The sequence below is a fragment of the Sus scrofa genome, chromosome 8, assembly GCF_054392235.1.
Source record: "Sus scrofa isolate SSC_HxYL_T2T_F1_AM1 chromosome 8, Sscrofa_HxYL_maternal_Yorkshire_Landrace_v2.0, whole genome shotgun sequence".
In the NCBI taxonomy this organism is placed as follows: Eukaryota; Metazoa; Chordata; class Mammalia; order Artiodactyla; family Suidae; genus Sus; species Sus scrofa.
In genome coordinates this window covers 118,708,334-118,730,146 of record NC_139390.1, presented here as the reverse complement: position 1 = coordinate 118,730,146, position 21,813 = coordinate 118,708,334, and the positions used below count along the sequence as shown (strand labels likewise).

At 40.9% G+C, this 21,813-nt stretch overlaps 2 protein-coding genes across 13 annotated transcripts in view; one reads left to right on the top strand and one right to left on the bottom strand.

The window, feature by feature from the left end:
* Positions 1–14,483, top strand: part of EGF (epidermal growth factor) — a 94,765-nt gene extending 80,282 nt beyond the window's left edge. For 8 of the 12 annotated variants that reach the window (XR_014811948.1, XR_014811947.1, XR_014811945.1 and 5 more), the window contains 4 exon segments: positions 4,004–4,171; positions 7,997–8,114; positions 11,094–11,199; positions 13,397–14,483. Coding sequence is in view for 5 of the 12 variants with exons in the window: in XM_084970967.1 (XP_084827093.1) it covers positions 4,004–4,171; positions 7,997–8,114; positions 11,094–11,199; positions 13,397–13,647 (643 nt within the window). In the remaining 7 variants the exon portion in view is untranslated. 12 annotated transcript variants of the gene reach the window in all.
* CASP6 (caspase 6) overlaps positions 1–21,813 on the bottom strand; it is a 1,021,045-nt gene that overhangs the window by 284,958 nt on the left and 714,274 nt on the right. The gene's annotated exons all lie outside the window — the stretch shown is intronic.

Below are 21,813 nucleotides of genomic sequence, written 5' to 3'. Positions count from 1 at the left end.
TCTTTGTACAGTCTGGGATTAAACTGAGAATTTATGATTTATTTTCTGCCGAATAGATGGAAAGCATCCACACTGTCTCTGAATTTAATAAAGGGTTGAATATGTTCATACTGGACGTGTTGCCTTCAGTTCTCAAAACTAATATACACATGTACATGTATATATATGTGTGTATCTATTTACTTTACTTCCCAATAGTTGGAGGTGACATTGTTCTTATTTGGTAAGAAGTGCTGGATGCAGCCACGGCTGCCTTCTGCTCTGTGGTCCCCATGACGGTTTCAGGGAGCAAATTGTCAGCCTGAAGAGGGGGTTCAGGGAAACCCTAGAACTAGGAGGTGCTCCCACCATACTCACTTGGAAAGCCCACCCCTCCAAGTCCTTAACGAAACCACACCCATAAGGTCTAGTTCTGTATCAAATTTTACTTTGTTGTTGTTGTTGTTGATTCCCTCTCTCTCTCTCTTTTTTTTTTTTTTTTTTGTCTTTTTTTTAAGGGCTGTGCTTGTGGCATATGGAGGTTCCCAGGCTAGGGGTCTAGTCGGAGCTGTAGCCCGATGGCCTACACCAGAGCCACAGCAATGCCAGATCTGAGCCGCGTCTGTGACCTACATCACACACAGCTCATGGCAACACTGGATCCCTAACCCAATGATCAAGGCCAGGGATCCTACATGCAACCTCACGGTTACTAGTCGGATTCGTTTCTGCTGCACCACAGTGGGAACTCCACCAACTGGACTCTTTATTTATTTTATTTTATTGTCTTTTTGCCTTTTTTCTAGGGCCACTCCCATGGCATATGGAGATTCCCAGGCTAGGGGTCTAATCGGAGCCGTAGCCACCGGCCTACACCAGAGCCACAGCAACGCGGGATCCGAGCTGTATCTGCAACCTACACCACAGCAACGCCGGATCCTCAACTCGCTGAGCAAGGCCAGGGACCAAACCCGCAACCTCATGGTTCCTAGTCGGATTCGTTAACCACTGCGCCACGATGGGAACTCCCACAACTGGACTCTTGACTCATACCTTCCTCTGTGCCTGAGGAAGGAGTGATAAAATATTCCAGTTTTCATGAATAGATGCTACCAGCATAAAGGCTTTATTTTATCAATAATCATCAGCAGAAACATAGTCTAAATTATTAGAAGAATAAGTTACAAATTTATGTTTGTTATGAAGTGTATGGCCTTGCATTATAGGTCATGACCGCCTGATAAAAACGGTGAAAAATGCTCATGAATATTAGCAACAATGACTCAGTTCATATCTTCTTCTTGTTCCAAATAACACAGTTATAAAAACAAGTATCTTCGCAATGGTTTGTGTTTCTCTCTGATACTTTACCTTCCCGTGATAAAAGACATTATGATAATGAAAAGGACTGCAGGGTTACATGTGGCAGTTGGTGCATTAATTTCATTTGGACCCAATAACGGCAATTCATTACATGATTCGTGAACTCTTTAACACACTGCTTTTCTTTCTGTCATTAAATCCTGATGAAAATATCATATTCCCCTGATAATGTTTGAAACATGAGTTGCTACAAAATGACAATTAAACTGGAGCTAACACTTAAATTTAAGGACCTTTAATCAAAAGCCATATTTTAAAATATCACCGGAGTTCCCATTAATCTGGATCATAACTTTGTTTTTGAATTCTCTATTTAATAAAAACATAGTTTAATCAAACATTCAACCCTTCCCTGCCCCGATGACCTCACCCTTGTATTTTTAAAATTCCATAGTAACACGTCTCTAGGGAGTGCTTCCCAATCCACCTTTTATTGGAAACATTTCATAGGCATCATTCTGCACAGAGTGTTCTTTATGTTGCAAGGAGGTTAATAAAGGAACGCTCCTCCTTCCCAGCGTGGAGGCAGCAAAAGCCCCCTCAGATCCAGAGCCCCCTGGCTGCCCTGAGGGTGCAGAGCACATGAAAGCTGAAGTCTCCAGGTCCAAGGGCCAACTCACAGGTTCCTTGCTCTGCAGGTTCTCGGAGGACTCCACACCTCCTGAGCACAAAAGAGGGCCTCCTCCCTTTCATTCTGGTTTGACTTTGAACCAACACACTCCCTTCTGGGCCGGTGCCCTTCAGCCCAAGATTCCTCAACATGAATGCTGTGAAATGTTTCATGAAAAAAAGGGTCCTATGGCCAAATCAGCTAGAGAAATGCCGCATGTGCTAGCCTTCAATTCCTTTTGTGTGTATGTGTGTCTATTTAAGACCACACCCGTGGCATATGGAGGTTCCCAGGCTAGGGGTCTAATCAGAGCTGTAGCCGCCGGCCTATGCCAGAGCCACCGCCACGCTTGATTTGAGCTGTGTCTGTGACTATACCATGGCTCACGGCAATGCCAGATCCCATTGAGTGAGGCCAGGGATCAAACCATGTCCTCATGAATCCTAGTCAGATTCATTTCCACTGAGCCACGACAGGAACTCCCTAGCCTTCAATTCTTGATCAGGCTACACCACAACACGTGAAAAGTCTCGTTGACCTTTGTTTAGTCCAGTATCATCTTGAAATTATTTGACCATGGAAGTGGAAACTTTTTGGCTAGAGAATCTCGTGTTTGGTATAGGAGAAGACTTGATTAAAACCCAAAGAACTAATAACGTGTGGCCCGCCCTTGTGAAGTATTGATTGACTGCTCTGGGCCTTATAAGACTGAGCGGCTCTGGTATTGCAGCCTGCTTTGGCTCCTCAGGTCTCTTGTCACGTGCTTGGCATATTCCTTGAGACCCTAAAATCCCTGAGAAGAGTGGAAGAATGGCCATTAATATCCAGCAGTTTCAAATAAGCCATGATAGTAAATGTCTACCAGCAAGGACAGCTAGAATTAAAACAGCATCCAGGAAAGTCAGGAGTAACCTGCTGGCCCTTTATGCTTCCTACACGCAGATCCTGCATTCTCTTGCAGGGTCAGTTCTCGAAGAATTAGTGTTTCAGAGGTGCACGGAGCTTAAAACCCTTTTTGGAAGTGGCCCAATGTAGCACAAAGAACACAGGCTTCATGTGATGCTTTTCCCTTGCTCCCTCTTCTCACCACGGGGTCTGGTATCAGTTCTCTGTGTATTCACTCCTTCACCTCCTTTTGGAATTAAGTGAGACATGGATATATAGACAGTGCCTCCAGTGGCCAAAGGGAAGAAATCCTAATGAGGGAATATCATGAAATGTTGAATATTTTTAAAGTTTGATGCTCCTGCAAAGAATAATGGAATATAGTTTTTTTACCTGAGATCCTGAGAGTTTCTGGAAACGTGCATTCCCAGTAGATGGCAGCATTGTTTCATTTACTCTCATTTGCAACTTGCCAACTCGGTCGCTGATAATTCCATTAACAACTTTCCGAATGAAACAGCAGGATGTGGCAGAGCAAAATGCCTCTTTTTCCTCCACTTGGTTTTCTCCCCCTTGAAGAAAGTGGGCAAACGCTTGTGTGTCACTATTGAGACCTCTCAGGCCTGTCGTGGTTTTTCAAAACAGGAAAAGTGGTTTCCTCTGCAGGCTAGTCTGTGCTTCCTGTGCCAGCACTACTCACATTCATTTGCATCCTGGTCTCAAGTGAAAGACTGCTTTCAGATTCTCCCTTCCTTTGACCCATGCTCATTGCAATCTGGCCAAACATTTGGTAGAAAACTCCCTTGGTTCTTAAGGCAGAGTTGCTTTGTACTGGTCTTAGAGCTCCACGGGATTGTAGCCTAACAGAAATTGGTCTTTCATCAGGGTTCTGCAGAGCCCTATAGAAGAGGCATGCAAATAATCCCCCACCAGCCCCAGGACCAAGAGACCAATGGCGGGAGTCCACGTTGCGTTAGCTTGTAAATTAGAGCACTTTCAACTGACCCCTGATTTGACTTTCCATTTGCTTCCAAAGAGCTAAAAGGCTGAAATGCAGAGGCTAAGAGATGGCTGGATGTTAAGTGCAAAAATATAGGCGTTTTAGGCTGTGGCTCACTGCTGACCTCTGTTTGTGTGTTGTCACAGCTGTGTTTTTGGCTACGTTGGCGAGCGATGTCAGCACAGAGACTTGAAATGGTGGGAGCTGCGCCACGCTGGCCTCGGGCGACAGTGGAACGTCACGGTGGTGGCCGTCTGCGTGGTGGTGCTGGTCCTGCTGCTGCTCCTGGGGCTGTGGGGGGCTCACTACTACAGGTGACTTTTCTGCCATTGGCATTTTTTTTTTTTTTTTTTTTTGCTTTTTAGGGCTGCACCTGCAGCACGTGGAGGTTCTCAGGCTAGGGGTCGAATTGGAGCTGCAGGTGCCAGCCTACCCCACTGCTCTTCCATTGGCACTTTCAACCTCCTGCCAGCTCCTGCCAGAGGCTCCTTGAGATGAACTTCTTCTACACATTTGTTTCATTTAAAAACTGGAGTAATAGTAAAAGAAAACAAAAAATGGTCCAGGATGGCAATGCTCTACAACATCAGTGGTTTTACTGTTCCATTCCAGTCTTTGTCCATAGACCTAAGGAGTTTATGGGATTGTTATTTAATATCATGCATTTTTCTATTCCACGTTGTTCCTGTAGCATCACATGCTTTCTTTCTACCCAGCTCCCTCCTCACCAGCCTGCATAACTATAATTTTTCATGGTTGCCTTCCATTGAGTTGATATCCCATGAAGTATTAATTTTTGTTCAAGAAAATCAGTATCATCCCTGACTTGGAAGGAAATTTCTGGTCCTTGGAATTTATGTTTTTAGTAATTTCGTGTTAAAAGTTTAAAGCTGTGGAATGATAGTATCTATACTTTTAAAAATAATGCTACATTAGGGTGAAGAAATGGGCATCACATTGTTTGCTCACTTCCTATTTTCTTAAAAAGTAAAACAGGGAGTTCCCATCGTGGCCCATCGGTAACAAATCTGACCAGCATCCACGAGGACTCGGGTTTGATCCCTGGCCTTGCTCAGTGGGTTAAGGAGCCGGCGTTGCCATGAGCTGTGGTATAGGTCACAGATGTGGCTCAGATCCTACTTCGCTGTGGCTGTGGTGTAGACCGGCAGCAGCAGCTCTAATTTGACCCCTAGCCTGGGAACTTCCATATGTCACAAGCACAGCCCTTAAAAAAAGACAAAAAAAAAAAAAAAAAAAAAAAAAAAAGTAGTGCAGCATCCTCCACTGTCATCAATATTGAAAAGCATTTTCTGCTCTGTTGTAATTTTTTCTGGCATCTAGGACTTATTAAATGCTTCCTGTCATTATTGTTATGATTTTCCATGAACTATTATCCTCCCCAAGGAGTCACATATTCCAAACCCTTTTCTATTGTGAGACACAGGATTCTCAGGCAAAAACTTGAAATTTTAATTCAGTGGTCCATCAGTAACCATTGCACTTTTTAGCCTGGCATTCAATCAATATCCTGAATGTCTATAGGAAGAATATTGAATAATCAGTTGTTCATTCCACTGGACAGAATGTCAGAAGGAAAGTAGATGCTTGGCAAATAATGCAGGAAAAAACTGGAAGGAAGAAACTTAAGTCCATGTGTACTGTAGCTATTAAGTTTTTTTTTTTTTTTTTTATTCTATGGGCTGTGACAAAGTAAGATTCTGCTAAGTTCAAATTAAAACTGCCAGCCGAAATATTGCAATGTCGCTGATGTTTACCCATAAATACAGCTCTAGCATTGATTCTTCTTCTTCTTTTTTTTTTTTTTTCCTTTTGTCTTCAGGGCTGCACCTGCGGCATATGGAGGTTCCCAGGCTAGGGGTCTAATCGGAGCTGTAGCCGCCAGCCTACACCACAGCCACAGCAACATAGGATCCGAGCTGCGTCTGCGAACTATACCACAGTTAGGAGTATTAAGCGATTTTCTTTAAAGAGTTAAAATCAGTTATTCTTCCCTTTATATCAGTCTTGTCTAGACTGGCTGAAACTGTCTTGTATATGTCTGAAAAGAGTAATGTATGTGGAACTACATTTTTTTTTTCTTTCTTAGTGCCACACCTGTGGCATATGGAAGTTCCCAGGCTAGGGGTCAAATTATAGCTCCAGCTGCCAGCCTACACCATAGCCACAATAATGCCAGATCTAAGCTACATCTGTGACCTGCACCACAGCTCATGGCAATGCTGGATCCTTAACCCACTGAGCGAGGCCAGAGATCAAACCCACGTCCTCATGATCCTAGTTGGATTCTTAACCCGCTGAGCTACAAGGGATATTGTTACTTTATGAAACTTGATTTCCTGGAAGGACCCTTTGTAAGAAAATCAACAGGAAGCATGATGTCACGACCTATAACTTTCAACTTTGGAACTGTTTCTATTAGCCCCTTCAGTTGTTGTTGTTTGTTTGTTTGTTTTCCTGGATACCTTCTATTAAAAACAATAACCCTCACCATTTCCTGGTACCATCTGTTACATGGACTTCACAGCTCCTAGGATGGGGCTTCCACAGCAGCCCCTACTTCTTATTGTCCTTCTCAGATGGGCAGGCTGGCCTGTTTGACCAAGGGTTGCACTCCTAGAAAGAATCAAGCTGTCATCTGCCCCAAGATAGTTGTGCTGTTTTGGAATCTTGAGGCTGACTGGGGGTCTCCTTTCCTTCATTGCCTTCTCTTAAGTGGCTGCTCAGTGTGTGAGGTACTTGTCTCTCTCCTTCTCAACACTATGCTTTTAGTTCGGGGCTCCTGCACTCGTGTTAGAACTCCCTCCCTTCCACTCCCCGCCCAGGACCTGACACCGTGCCCCGGTGTCAAAAAAAGGAGTATTGGACTTTAGCGGTTAACGAACCCAGCTAGGATCCATGAGGATGTGGGTTTGATCCCTGGCCTTGCTCAGTGGGATAAGGATCTGGCATTGCCCTGAGCTATGGTGTAGGTTGCAGACGTGGCTCTGATCCCACGTTGCTGTAGCTGTGGTGTAGGCCAGCACCTGTGACTCTGATTCAACCCCTAGCCTGGGAACCTCCATATGCCATGGGGCAGCCCTAAAAACAAACAAAAAAATTAAGTATTTATAAGAGTTACTGTTGTGGCTCAGCGTAATGAACCCAACTAGGATCCACGAGGATGTGGGTCCGATCTCTGGCCTCGCTCAGTGGGTTAAGGATCTGGTGTTGCCCTGAGCTGTAGCTTAGGTCACAGATGCAGCTAGGATCTGGTGTTATTATGGCTGTATCGTAGGCTGGCAGCTGCAGGTCTGATTCACCCCCTAGCCTAGGAACTTCCATATGCCATATGCCATGGGTGCAGCCCTAAAAAGCTGTATATATATTGCCCTAAAAAGCAATATATATATATATACACATATATATATATGTATATATATATATATATATATATATATATATAGCTGGATTTGGAGGCAGGACACCTAGTATATTTCCTACCTTAGCAGCTGTGAGAGTCTCCTTTTCGGTCTCCCATGACTTGTGTTCTTGCCTCTGATGCCTCTGAGCAGGAACCTGCTGCAGGCCAGTGAAAGGAGCCTGGGGTTTGCATCAAGGTAGCCCAGCTCCTGGGCTGCCCTTGGTAGCTCTGTGCCTTGGGTGCATCACCAGTATCTTCTAGCACTACTGCCTTCACTTGTAAAATGGAGCTGACACAGTGAGTGTCACACCAATGATGATACTGTGTCCATAGGCCCTCCCCTCCCCAGAAAATTCTAGGTCTGTTTAGGCAGAGATTTTGTTGTGGTTTTTCCCCAGTGCTAGGACACGGCCTAGGATGTAGTTAGTCCTCCATCAATATGTCCATGATGGACTGCATGCATGGCTTCCCCCCACCCCATGCCCCCCTCTTCTTTCTCACAGAATCTTGGAAAGAGAGAAGCATCCTATGGAAAGTCATGCAGGAAAGAACACCTTAAAACCCCAAAATTATGCTCCTAGTTTCTTTCCTTAATAATTCTTCTCTCCCATGAATTTTAAGTCTCTAAATTTCAGTAGCAAAAGGAGTGGTCCCTGACCATTGCTGAGTGGGCTACTGTTTTGTTTTGAGATTGTCTCACCTTTTGGCTTTCTTACAGGACTCAGAAGCTGCTATCAAAAAATCCAAAGAATCCTTATGAAGAGTCAGGCAGAGATGTGAGTGGTATCAGGCCTGCAGACGGCGAGGCTGGGATGTCCTCTTGCCCCCAACCTTGGGTAATGTGACCACAGTATATGAAGCAAGAAATTGGCTTTTTATTAATCCCAGTTCATTTTTATCTCATTCTCCACTGAGTTCAGAGAGACTGGAATCTGTTATAGTTCCAGCTGGTGTTAAGGTTACCCAACACCACAACAACTGCGGAGGTCCTGTGGGCAGTGGGGGTGGGGGAACTGCGTCCTAAATTAAAGTAATCTGACAAGCTAAACTAGTGCCGTAATGTCATGGCCCAAGACATTTATGGGGCCCTTTTTTCTATCGTGTGCTTGCTTCCTATAACTTAGCTTTTTATGTGCTTGTGGAAAGTCTTTTCCAAGTTTTGGCGATCCCTTTCAGATGGATGCTTTCAAAACCAAGACCATGCTCCTGATTTTCTTAAAATTTCTTTGCTCACACATGTTTTAAGTCCTTAAATTTCAGCAGCCAAAGAGTTGCCAGATTTAGCAAATAAAAATACAGAACACCTTGTTAAATGCATACTAATACCAAATGTTTGATTTTAAATTCAGATTTCACTGGGTATCCTGTATTTTATCTGGCAGCCCTGTATTTTTTCCAAAGACCAGGACGTTTGAAATGCTTCTTTGATCATCCACTGCCGTAGGTGACTATAGAACACTAGAGGGCGGACATGGGACAGGCTTTCTGGAAAGTGTTGGCATTTCCATTTCCCTAAATCCTATCAGAGATGACTGGTTCTGTGTGTGTCGTTGGCATCATTTTTGGTATACATTGTGGAAGAGATTGGAATACATGGCGGGTCCGTGGGGGATTGGAACCTGTGGGCACATAGGGGAGAGGTTATCAGGAAGAGGTTTGGGAGGGGCAGTGGCCGCATTTAGGGTCCTTCCTACATCATTTGTCCACTCCCCAGCCTCTATATCATGTGCATTTCCAGAGAATAGCCTTCCTGTGGCTAGGCTTTTGACACACAAGTGACCATCTGTACCTACCTTAGGGTATTCATATTTTTTGGTTGAACTTGAGTACAGACATACAATAAGACATAGGAATTCTGGCTTTTCTTCTCCCACCAACTGGCTAATTTTCAGCAAGTCATTTAACCCCTGGTTCTACATCAGGACTCCAAGGCATTTGGATTACATGCGCTCTAAAGTCCCTTCTGTCTCTGGAGATTCCATGAGTGTGTGATTCTGGGTGGACTTAACTACGGAATGTCTCAGCTCTTTGAAGCTTCCTGACTTTGTGGACTCTGAAATTACACAGATTGCACGCATCCGTCTCTGTGGTTCTTCCTTCAGGTTTTGGGTAGCAAGTTTAGTTCACCTCATTTAAATCATGGGAGAGAAGGAGAAACACAATCTGTGTGTATCTATTTTTTTTTTTTTTTTTAATCGAAAACACTTGCTGCTGTCATGAGCAGCTTGCTGCTTGTCATGAGCAGGAAGGCCTGGGGCTGCTGACCTCAGGCTCCCAGTCATCAGAACTGCCGCTGACACCAACTGCAGCTGCAGGTTTCAGGGGCAGTGGGAGAGAGCCGAGCCCCCTATCTGGGAGAAGAAGCAGCAGACACAAATTTGGTTCCCGCAGCTGCCTTCTCCAACCCAGCCCAGAATCCTGGAACCTGCATTCTTCTGGCAGAGAGGCATGTGGAAAATTTGGAAATTTTGGAAAATTTGCAGCGCGGAGGGCTAGATTTTTGACTTGAGCCAGAACAATGGGCATGTGCCCTTAAGTAGCGGGTCATGTGTTAATTTTGCAAAATGCTGCTGCAGGAGACCATTGATGAAGAGGAGGTGGCCAAGGGTGATTCGTGTTCTGGGAAATGAGAAAATGGAAACACGTGTTCCGGGGATTCAATATTCTCTTATCATTTCTCTCCCCAATTAACTTTATTTATTCTTCTTCTCATACTTCTCTCAAAGAGAAATAATGACCAAGGAGATTTTTTTTCTATTCCCTTTTCCTCACGTGTTTCTGCGTTATAGGCTCACTCTGTGATGGGCCTTTTATGAACCAGTGGGGCAGAATCAGCCAAAACCCTGGGCCGTTTCTCTGCTGGGTTATTGCTAATCAAGGAAGGACTTCACCAAATTGCATCCTTCATCCTGGGGCATGGAGTCACTTTTCTTTCCTTTTATCATTGATCTGCTTTAATCTCTAATCTACCTGGAGTGAATGGGAGCCAGTGAACTCCTGTCAGCCTGCATTGAAAGTGCCCAGGCAAGTGTGGACAGTACAATGGCAAAAAATGATCATTTTGTTGACCAAAGAGAAATCATGTCATTTTCTGGGCTTGCCTTTTATTTTATTATTATTATTTTTGCTGAGCCCATGGCATGCAGAAGTTCCTGGGCCAGGGATCAAACCTGGGACAGGAATGGAACCCACACCATAGCAGTGGCCTGAGCCACAGCAGTGATAATGCCAGATCTTTAACCACTAGGCCATCAGAAAACTCCTGGGCCCGCCTCTTAGAATTCTGGTTGCCAAGCTGTTGAAGCATGAAAAGACATTTCATGGATACTTGCAAAGGGGTAGTTGCACTATTAGTTCTTATTACCACTAATGAGCCCAAATTGCTAAGAACATGGTAGCACGCTTAAGTGAATTTTATTAACTAAGCACACACACACTTATTTGAAAAGCTGGAGGACATGCATGTGAGATATTATTTGTCTGGCTTGTGGGCAGTACTTAGAACACTTGTGGATTCTTGGATTGCTTACAGTAAAAAGTCATGAAGCCATGACCCAAAAGTTGGGATTCCAGAGTTAAAATAGATTCTTCAGTAAAGGTATTGGTAGCGCCTAGTTGCTTTACTAGAGAGTAACATAAGGTTTCCGACTGAAAGTAAATCTTTCATAAGCCAAAGAGAAATTTGACAGGACCTTTCTTTTGACTTTCACCTTCCATAGGGCGAACATGAGGAAGCCACAGACTTTTCCTTATTGTATATTGAGATAATTTATAACTTGGAACAATATTCTCTCTCTCCCTTTTGTTTTCTGCAGTTTGTGGTGATAAAGGAACATCAAAATCTCAGGAATGGGAGTCAACCTGGAGCCCCCAAGGACGGCCTGGGAGCAGATGTTGGCCAGTTTTCTTCCCTGGAGCCTGGTGAATGACTGTCTTTACCTGGATCTTAAATGTTTCCCTGAGTGTGAAAAGTCTCATCTATGCACAGAAACAGTAGTTAAATTGTAGAAGCTATGTGAGCAGCTGGCTGCATTGGAATACACAGAGCGTTAGAGAAGTGTGTTTGGACTGGACTCCTGTCTTACGTGACGTTACCATTTTCACTCAAAGCTCTGGTCACATAGTGGTCTGCTAGGTCTCTTTGAGAAAGCACACAAAATGAGGGACTTCTTGTTTTGAGTTAGATTGGGTTTTGAGGTCATTCTTGGGGTTTGGGATCTATCATGGTGGCTGTAGGTATGGTTCCAGTGAAACTGCAAATGGCTCCAAGAAAATTTGTTGCATGTTCTAGTAGAAAGGGTTCTTGTGAATTTAAGTTGATCTGGGGGTTCTCCTAAGGATTTGGGAGGATTTAAGTCTTATCAAGGGCTAGCCCTCAGCCGGATGCCGAGCCATCTGTGAAATCCACCCACACCCCTGGAAAAGTGGCTATAAAATCAACCCAGGTTCTCAGGCTGTTCTGGAACTCAGTCTGCTTCAGGTAAAAATGGAGTTAATTATGATTTGACATAATTCTTTTTTTTTTTTGTCTTTTTTTTTTTTTTTTGTCTTTTTGCCTTTTCTAGGGCCGCTCCCGTGGCATATGAAGGTTCCCAGGCTAGGGGTCTAATTGGATCTGTAACCACTGGCCTATGCCAGAGTCACAGCAACACAGGATCTGAGCTGCATCTGCAACCTACACCACAGCTCGTGGCAACGCCGGATCCTTGACCCCCTGAGCAAGGCAGGGACCAAACCCGCAACCTCATGGTTGGATTCGTTAACCACTGCGCCACAATGGGAACTCCTTGACATAATTCTCTTGCCAAGAGTTGAATTATAAACTTTTTGGACTTGGGTCTCAGATATCATAGTAGTACTTCCTAACTCAGAAGACAAGGTTGAACTTGCTTTGTATCATAAGGCTTTAGAAAGGTTCAGAGAAACGCTGAGCCAACCCCTCTGCTACTGAGAGGCACTGCAGCCTGACTTCTCTTTCTGCTATCTGCCCTTCATAAATACGCTTACTACTATTTTCTCCTCCTCAGATGTCCTTGTAAAATAAGTTTCTTGTTTTGAAAAACTCACTCCAACCCCTCCCTCTCATATACATGTTGCCATGTAATCCAAAATCAGTACCGCCGTTTCCTGACTTCAGGACGGCTCTAGATATTAAAGTACACCTCAGAATTGAATATTACGACTACAATGAATTATACACACACACATTGTGGTTGTTACCTGAATGATGAAAACATTTAGCATGTTCAAAAGTTGCTTCAATTTTTGTTGTTGTTAGTAGCATTATGAGAAAATAATAGAATATGTTGTAGCCTCACAGTACTGTTTCCTTGAGGAGATGAAAGCAAATAATTCTCTCTTATAAAGGTATTCGCTTGTAGAGGTGCATACAATGTAATGTTGCAAGATAATCAATAGCACCGTGAAAGGAATATGGTTAATCTTAGAAAAGAACTAAGGACTCGCCCGAGTACTCAGGAATAAATTAGAATATCTTTTGACTCATTCCATTGCACATAATTTGACCCATTCTCTGTGGGCCACTTCTATGCCTGTCTCCCAGTATAACTGACCACATCCCCAAGCATGTCCAGCCATCTCAGAAATCCCTGTTGTGAAAGTGCACATAGAGACTGGAGGTGGGGAGGTAGAGCGGACAATGCGATAAAAGACCAAGATTGGCTCTGAGCCAGTTCTTTCTCTGCTCCTGGAAAACCCAGTAAACCTTAGGCTGTACTAGCGGTGGCCCCGCAGAACCATATTCGCTGACGTCAGCCAACACCATTGATGCCCGGTAAGTGCTGAGGACCATGCTGCAGAATAGGAATGCAAGTGCGTTTAAAACCCAAGTTCTGTGGTCAAGTCATTTATGTTCAGATGGGGAGAGAGGAAGCACACAGAGAAAGCTAAAGAGCAATGTCAGGTAGCACAGTCCTTTGAATCAACTACTCAAAACTATTTTTAAAACTTTTAAAAACTGGGTCCAGAATGGTTTGAGAATGGGTTATTTTGTGTCTCATATCTCAGGCCTACTCTCCTGTCACTGCTATGAGAGTCCCTCTTGCTGGACATTGTGGGTGATGTTAATACTGAAATGCCTTTTTTTTTTCTTGTCTAGGGTCATTGCAGCCGACATCATGGAGGAAGGAACCCCAGATGTATATGGACACAGAACAAGGATGCTGTATTCCATCCTCCAGTGATAAAGGCTCTGGTCCCCAGGGAATAGGGTATAGCTTTCATCTCCCCTCCTATGGGGCACGGTCCATTGCTGTCGGGGTTGAAAAATCCCATTCTCTCCTGTCAGCTAACCCATTACGGCAACAAAGGGCTCCAGATCCACCACACCAAATGGAGCTGACTCAGTGAAAACTGGAATTAAAAGTAAGATCAAGGAGAACAAACTGTACCGATGGACAGTAATACTTCCTTTCAAAAAGTAGAAGAAAAATACAGATTTTTGTTCTACAATCTCTATGACTAATCACTAACTCAGCATCAAAGACAAATATTTACTGTGCTTTTATTTCTTCCTTCAAGCAGTCTCACTGCAGGTTGTCAAGTAAAAGTAATTGGGAGAATCACTCGGTAACTCATTAGAAACCAAAATGGGGACAGTAGTGTCTGTAAAAAGTGTTGTCTTCAATAATCAATACAGAGAGGTTTTTGTTTTTGTTTTTACCTACAGCCCCAGAAGAAATCTGGAGTTACGGCAATCATTCATACTGGTTTGGTCAGTTACAAAGTAATTTCTTTGATTTGGATAGAACATTTAGCTCAATCTTATGAAATGGTTGGCATATTAAAATTATTGTTACATAGGCATTTAACTTCTCCTTGCTATGGTCCATGCTGGTAATTTTTCAGACTGAATTATGATAAATTAATGAGCAATGTATTAACCTAGAACCTTGATTTCTTCAGAATTAGACGGCTTAATTTTTTCTATTTTAAAATCTTTGAACGAAGACATTTAATCTTTAAAACATTACCCAAGAGACTTTTGTGTTTCTCATTCATTACTGTCTTTTTCCCCACAGAATTTATTTCTAATGAAAATGGTAAATTTCCCCTTTGTGTGTTTGCACAGAATTTTTACTTATTTTCAAAATATGAGATTGTAAGCAGATTGCCTGATTTATTTTCATTTTGAACAACAATGAAGTTCTTCTAATTATTTAAATAAAATCAGCATAAAGCATTAATATTTTATTGTGTAGCTAGTTAAGTAATACATTACAGTTTAAAGGGTTGTTAGAGTTGAACCAAAGTGATTTGTCAGGCTTGCTATTGTACTTCGGAAAAAAAGTGTTTGAAATCTCTAACGTTATAAAGTAAAATTTCACAAGGTGTTCCAATTAAACATCATTCTTGTGACCAAGACTATGAACCATAGGAACCATTGTTACCATGAATTACACAATGTAATATCATAACAGTGTATTGTTTGGGGCTTTGGATTTTTCAGTTTATGCATTAACTAATCCCTTTGTTTATCTTTTCTTTCCTCTCTGGAACTCCTTGGACTTTGGTTAAAGCAGAAGTCAGCCTGAAAAGGAGTTGAAGCACATCTCAAATAGATACTTTCTTAGAAGTTTTGGTAAAGATTTGGGGGGGGCATAACTTCTATTAGTTAATTATTCAGCATGACCCTCTCCCCTAGTTAACTCAGACTTTTCTGTATTCAGTTTTGCTTTAATTGACAGTTGAAAACCTAAATGGTCAGAAGACTTGTCTTTTATTTCTAATGAGTGCGCTGACCTCAGAAAAACAATAGTCATGATTTTCCCAGTGATGGGGAAATTATATTCCTAAGTGTGAATATTTTTTCTTCTTCCAAAAGGAATATTTTTGAAGCTTTAAGTGTTTAAATTATATTTTTGTATTTTAGCATCTCTTTATTTAGGATTCCAAAGATAACCAAAGAGATGACATGAAACCACAATCTCCCATAGCATAGCATTATCTTTGAACTATTACCTTCAAGCTGTTCGGTGAATCTGATACCTCGTAAACTGAGATCACATATCCTTGACCAGGCTCTAACTCTGTCTACCCTGTCAGAGTAGAGAAAAACCATGCTTTGTGTCCTATAGTTAGCACGTCACCCTAAAGATTTATTTTTCTTTATTGAGGTTCCCTGCCTCTACCAGAAATATCCTCTTTAAAAAAATCTGCTTTTACAAAAGAATATTTTCATCTAAGATATTTGATTTGCATTTTTCCAGACTGAATGCTTTCATTGTGCACAATAACTGATTGTGATTCTCTTTGACTAAATGTCACTTATGACATATAACATATAACATGCCCTCTTTTCCAGCACCTAATAGAAAGCTTAGCATAGTCTATTCTTTTGAAGACACATGGTTCCAGTTCCACTTACTAACCTTGATTTCTAACTGATATCCTTTTCATGTGAATAAGTGATTATCACGTGATAGTTTAAAATGAGTTAAAAGCACTAAATAATCAATTCTTGAGAAACAGACAAATAGGAATTCCTGCTGTGTCACAGTGGTTTAAGAATCCACTGGGACTCCTTGAGTCTCTGCAGAGGCACCAGTTCCATCCTTGGTCCTGGTACAGTGGGTTAAATGATCCACCATGGCTGTGCCTGCAGCTCAGATTCAGTCTCTGGCCCAGGAACTTCTATATGCTGCGGGTGTGGCCACAATAATAATAATGATAATAAAGAAGAATGAAAGAAAAATACCAAACATACAAACAAACCAACAAAGGGGCTGGGAGAAAGGGTGTAGGTAATTTAAGCAGCTATGACAGACAAAGGTTGTGTTGTGTTTTGTTTTTTTTACTTTTACTTTCTTGTTTTAAGTCCTTAAATGAACAACCCTCTCCACATTGGTTCATGCTGAGCTCTTCCGCTCTAGACATGCCTGAAGCAGAGTTATTTCCCATTTGGAACTTGACAAGAGTTTCTGTAACTAGTTAGCCATATGCTCATAACAGCAAAGAAATGATGGACATTGAATCTCAATTAATCACTCATGTATCTGAAACAGAGACTAGGAAGCACACAAGTTACCAACGAGGAAAATTTCCTAGCTGGCAATTATTTCCTGTTTTTTTCTCTTCTAGAATGAATATTTGGCCTTTCTAGCATGGTTTGGTTTCAATTTCTGGTAGGCCAGTAGGAAAATTATGGTGTGTCCTATTCAACAATTAAGCCTTCAGAGTGGATTCTAAACAAAGAGTTGTTAATCCCAAATTAATGCCTTAAATTAACTTTATAACAATAGCATTTTAAATGTAGGCCAAATGGACAGTTGCCTAGGGGGGAAAAATCAGCCTACCACACTTTAGAGAAAGAGTAGTTCTAAACCCATTAAAGAGATTTAAAAATTTTTAAATCTTCCCATAAGGAAAATTCTATGCATTACATATTTGGTAGCTTTGTATTGTATCGGCTTTTTAAAGTGGAGCTGTTTCTCAGAATTTCATCCCTGTAGGTCTTTGTGATACGGTTGGTCATCACGGTTAGATGCATCAAAAGACAGGTGCACAGGTCCCTGTTAGTCCTTACTCTTCCTCACAGTGACTGCTGCCAAAATATTGTTTTCCCTCTCCCTTACCTGGTTTAATTTCTTTTCCCTGACTCTTGACCCTGATGGACCTCCAGTGATCCTGGGCCCACTATTAGACATAGATGCAAGAACTAGCTCTGCTTCAACGACCACTTGAGAAAGTGGAAGTACCTGGCTTTGCAGATTTATCTGCAAAGTTCACCTTATCCATGCATTCCACTGCATCAAAAGCACTGATCAGTGACTTTCCTCTGATCCTCCAAATCCCTTCTCTGGACCTTACTTTCCCAATTCTTCCTGCAGTTATGTAAGATCTAATTTCTATAATACTTTATTCCATACACCTAGTGGTTTGCTTTCTTGATTTAATCTTAACTGATATGGAACAGACAAATTCAACCAAATATTCAAGAAATAGCTAGTTCTTATATTACACAAATTCTTCCGTAGAATAAAAAAGGGAAATGAGAAGATAAACAGATGGCAAATAAGCATATAAAAAGATGCTCCATGTCATCTTTAATTTACATTTAAAAAAATTAGATACTGGGAGTTCCTGTTGTGGCTGCACCCATGGCATATGGAGGTTCCCAGGCTAGGGGTCTAATTGAAGCTGCAGCTGCTGGCCTATGCCACAGCCACAGCAACACCAGATCTGAGCCATGTCTGCGACCTACACCACAGCTCACAGCAATGCCAGATCCTTAACCCACTGAGCAAGTCCTGGGATCGAACCCGCAATCTCATGGTTCCTAGTTGGATTCATTTCCACTGTGCCACGATGGGAACTTTTGGAATTTTCTTATAAATCTAAACTTACTCTTACTGTATGATCCAGTAATCAACTTCTTGGTTTTAACTTGAAGGAGTAATATCTTATGTCTACACAAAAACCTGCATATAAGTGTTTGTAGTAGCTTTATTCGTGCTTGCCAAAACTTAGATGCAATCAAGATATCCCTCAGTAGGTAAAAGAATACATAAACTGTGATAATCCAGATGATGGAATACTATCTAGTACTAAAAAGAAATGAGATATCAAAGCTACAAAAAGATGTAAAAGGGAGTTCCCTTGTGGTGCAGTGGGTTAAGGATCTGGCATTGTCACTGTGGAAGCTCAGATTACTACTGTGGTGCAGATTTGATCCCTGGTCCAGCAACTTCTACATGACATGAGTGCAGACCAAAAAAAAAAAAAAAAAGATATGGAAGAATCTTAAATGCATTTTCTTTTTTTTTTTTTTTTGTCTTTTTAGCTATTTCTTGGGCCACTCCCATGGCATATGGAGGTTCCCAGGCTAGGGGTCGAATCAGAGCTGGAGCCACCGGCCTACACCACAGCCACAGCAATGCGGGATCCGAGCTGCGTCTGCAACCTACACCACAGCTCACGGCAACGCCAGTTCGTTAACCCACTGAGCAAGGGCAGGGACCGAACCCGCAACCTCATGGTTCCTAGTCGGATTTGTTAACCACTGCGCCACGACGGGAACTCCTTAAATGCATTTTCCTAAGTGAAAGAAGCCAATCTGAAAAGTTGGAATCTGTGTTATTCCAACTATAACATTATTGGTTATGACATTGACATTCTGGAAAAGGCAAAACTATGGAGACAATAAAAAGATCAGTGGTTGCCAGGAGCTAAGGGGTAGCATGAATAGGGGGAATACAAAGGATTTTTAGAGCAGTGAAAATACTCTTATACTGTAATGAAGGATACATTTTTCCAAACTCAGAGAATATACAGCATTAAGAGTGAAATTTAAGGTAAACTGTGGACTGTGGGAGATTATTATTATTTTATTGTATTGTATTTATTTGTTTGTTTTTGTTTTTTTAGGGCCTCACCTGCAGCATATGGAGATTCCCAGGCTAGGGGTTGAATCAGAGCTATAGTTGCTGGCCTACACCACAGCCACAGCAATTCTGATTCCTTAAGCCTGAACAAGGCCAGGGATCGAAACTGCATCCTCATGGATGATAGATTCATTTCTGCTGAGCTGCTATGGGAACTCCATATTATTATTTTATTTTTTTAAATCGAAGTACAGTTTATTTGCAATGTTGTGTTAATTTCTTCTGTACAGCAAAGTGATTCAATTGTACATGTGTATACATACTCCTTTTCCAGTATGGTTTATCATAGGACACCGAATAGAGTTCTCTGTGCTATACAGTAGGACCTGTTGTTTACCCCCTCCATGTATGATAGCTTACATCTGCTAACCCTAACCTCCCACTCCCTTCTCCTCTTTGGCAAGCACAAGTCTACTCTCTTTGTCTTCTGTTTCATAGGTAGGTTCACTTGGGCTATATATTAGATTCTACATATAAGCAGTATCTTACGGTGTTTGTCTTTCTCTTTCTGACCACTTGGTATGATAATCTTTAGGTCCACATCGTACTATTTTGTTCTTTTTAATGCCTGAGTAGTATTCCACTGTGTTATGTACCACATCTTCTTAATCCATTCATCTGTCAATGGACATTTAGGTTGTTTCCATGTCTTGGCTATTGTGAGTAGTGCTACAATGAACATAAGGGTGCATGTATCTTTTTCAATGCAAGTATATTCCCAGGAGTGGGATTGCTGGATCATATAGTAGTTCTATATTTTGTTTTCTGAGGTACTGCCATACTGTTTTCCAAAGTGCTTGTACCAATTTACATTCCCATCAACAGTGTAGGAGGGTTCCCTTTTCTCCACACCCTCTCCAGCATTTGTTGTTTGTAGACTTATTAATAATAGCCATTCTGACTGGTGTGAGATGGCACCTCATTGTAATTTTGATCTGCGTTTTTCTAATAATTAGTGATGTTGAGCATCTTTTCTTGTGTCTGCTTGTCATCTGTATGTCTTTGGAGAAATGTTTTTTTAGGTCTTCTGCACGTTTTTCAATTGGGTTGTTTTTTGTTGTTGATGAGTTGTATGAGTTGTTTGTGTATTTTAGAGATCAAGCCCTTGTTGGTTGCATCATTTGCAAATGTTTTCTTCCATTCTGTAGATTGTCATTTTGTTTTGTTTATGGTTTCCTTTGCTGTGCAAAAGCTTGTAGATTTGATTAGGTCCCATTGGTTTATTTTTGTTTTCATTTGTATTGTCTTGGGAAACTGCCTAAGAAAACATTGATATGATTTATGTCAGAGAATGTTTTGCCTATGTTCTCTTCTAGGAGTTTTATGGTGTCATGTCTTATATTTAAGTCTTTAAGCCATTTTTATCTTTGTGCATTGTGTGAAGGTGTATTCTAACTTCATTTATTAAATTCAGCTGTCCAGATTTCCCAGCACTACTTGCCGAAGAGACCGTATTTTTTTTTTCCATTTTATATTCTTGCCTCCTTTGTTGAAGATTAATTGACCGTAGACATGTGGGTTTATTTCTGGGCTCTCTAGTTTATGTCTGTTTTTGTGACAATACCATACTGTTTTGAAGACTGTAGCTTTGTAGTATTCTGAAGCCTGGGGAGGTTATGCCTCCCATTTAATTCTTTTTGTTCAGGATTGCTTTGGCAATTCTGGGTGTTATTTGGTTCCATGTAAATTTTAAGATTATTTATTCTAGTTCTGTGAAAAATGTCATGGATAAATTGTCAGGAACCACATTAAATCTGTAGATTGATTTGAGTAGTATGACCATTTTAACAATATTAATTCTTTCCATCCAAGAGCATGGGATAGCTTTCCATGTATTTAAGTCATCTTCAATTTCCTTTATTAATGTTTTATACTTACCAGTGTATAGGACGTTGAGTGATTATGATATGTCAATGTAGGCTCATCAGTTTTAACAAGTGTACCATTTTGGTTTGGAATGTCAATAATGGGGGAGGCTATGTGTATGTGGGGACAAGAGGTATATGGGAAATCCCTGTACCTTCCTCTCAATTTTGCTGTGAACCTAAATAGCTCTAAAAATATAGTCTTTTTTTTTTTTTTTAAAGGAAAATACTCCCTACCTCACTTTAAGGCATTATTATAACCCTTATTTCTAAAGTAGACAAGTATAGCCCAAGAAAGAATGATTACAGGCCAAATTTAATTATGAGTATAGATGTAAAAAATCTGAACAAAGTATTAGCAAATGAATTCAGCAATATATTAAAAAGATGGCATATCATGACCAAATGGTAATTATATAATAAATGAAAATTTGGTTAAATGTTTAAATCATAACAGTAACAAAAGAGAAAAAAAATTTTAATAAATGCAGGAAAAGTTTTCAATGATATTTAACATCTATTCATGACAAAATCTTAGCAAAATACAAAGAAAAATGAAATTTCTTAACTTGGTGAAGGAAAATCTACTAAAATCCACAGCAAACATTATATTTAATGATAAAATGATAAAGATCGGAGTCAAGACAAGGATGCTCTACTAGCATCACTTCCATTCAAATTGCGCCAGATGTTGTAGAAAGTAATTTGATAGCACAGTAATATTACAAAAGTAATGCGTTTAAATTTTTTAAATCTGTAAGGATTGAAAATGTGGAACTTAAATTTTCAGTATTTTAATATCATAAAATTGTTCATAGAGAACACAAAAGAATCTACATCTAAGTTACAAGAAGTAATATAAAATTATTATACCTCAGTAAAACTAATTAGAAAATATGGTTAAAATACATATTAATTACAATATTAGTATAAAATATGAAGTAGCCAAAAAATAAATCTAACAGGGTCCAGGACTATTATAGAGAAAATTAAAAACTTGATTAAAAGATAAGAGAGAGAACCAAAGGAATATATATATCATGTTCATGAATAGGAAGTCTTAATATAACTCCTCAAACAGATATTTAGATTCAGTAACATTTTAATAAAAATCACTTTTTTTTTTTTTTTGCTTTTTTTTCTAGGGCTGCACCTGCGGCATATGGAGGTTCCCAGGCAGGGGTCGAATCAGAGCTGTAGCCACTGGCCTACATCACAGCCACAGCAGTGCCAGATCCAAGCTGTGTCTGTGACCTAAACCACAGCTC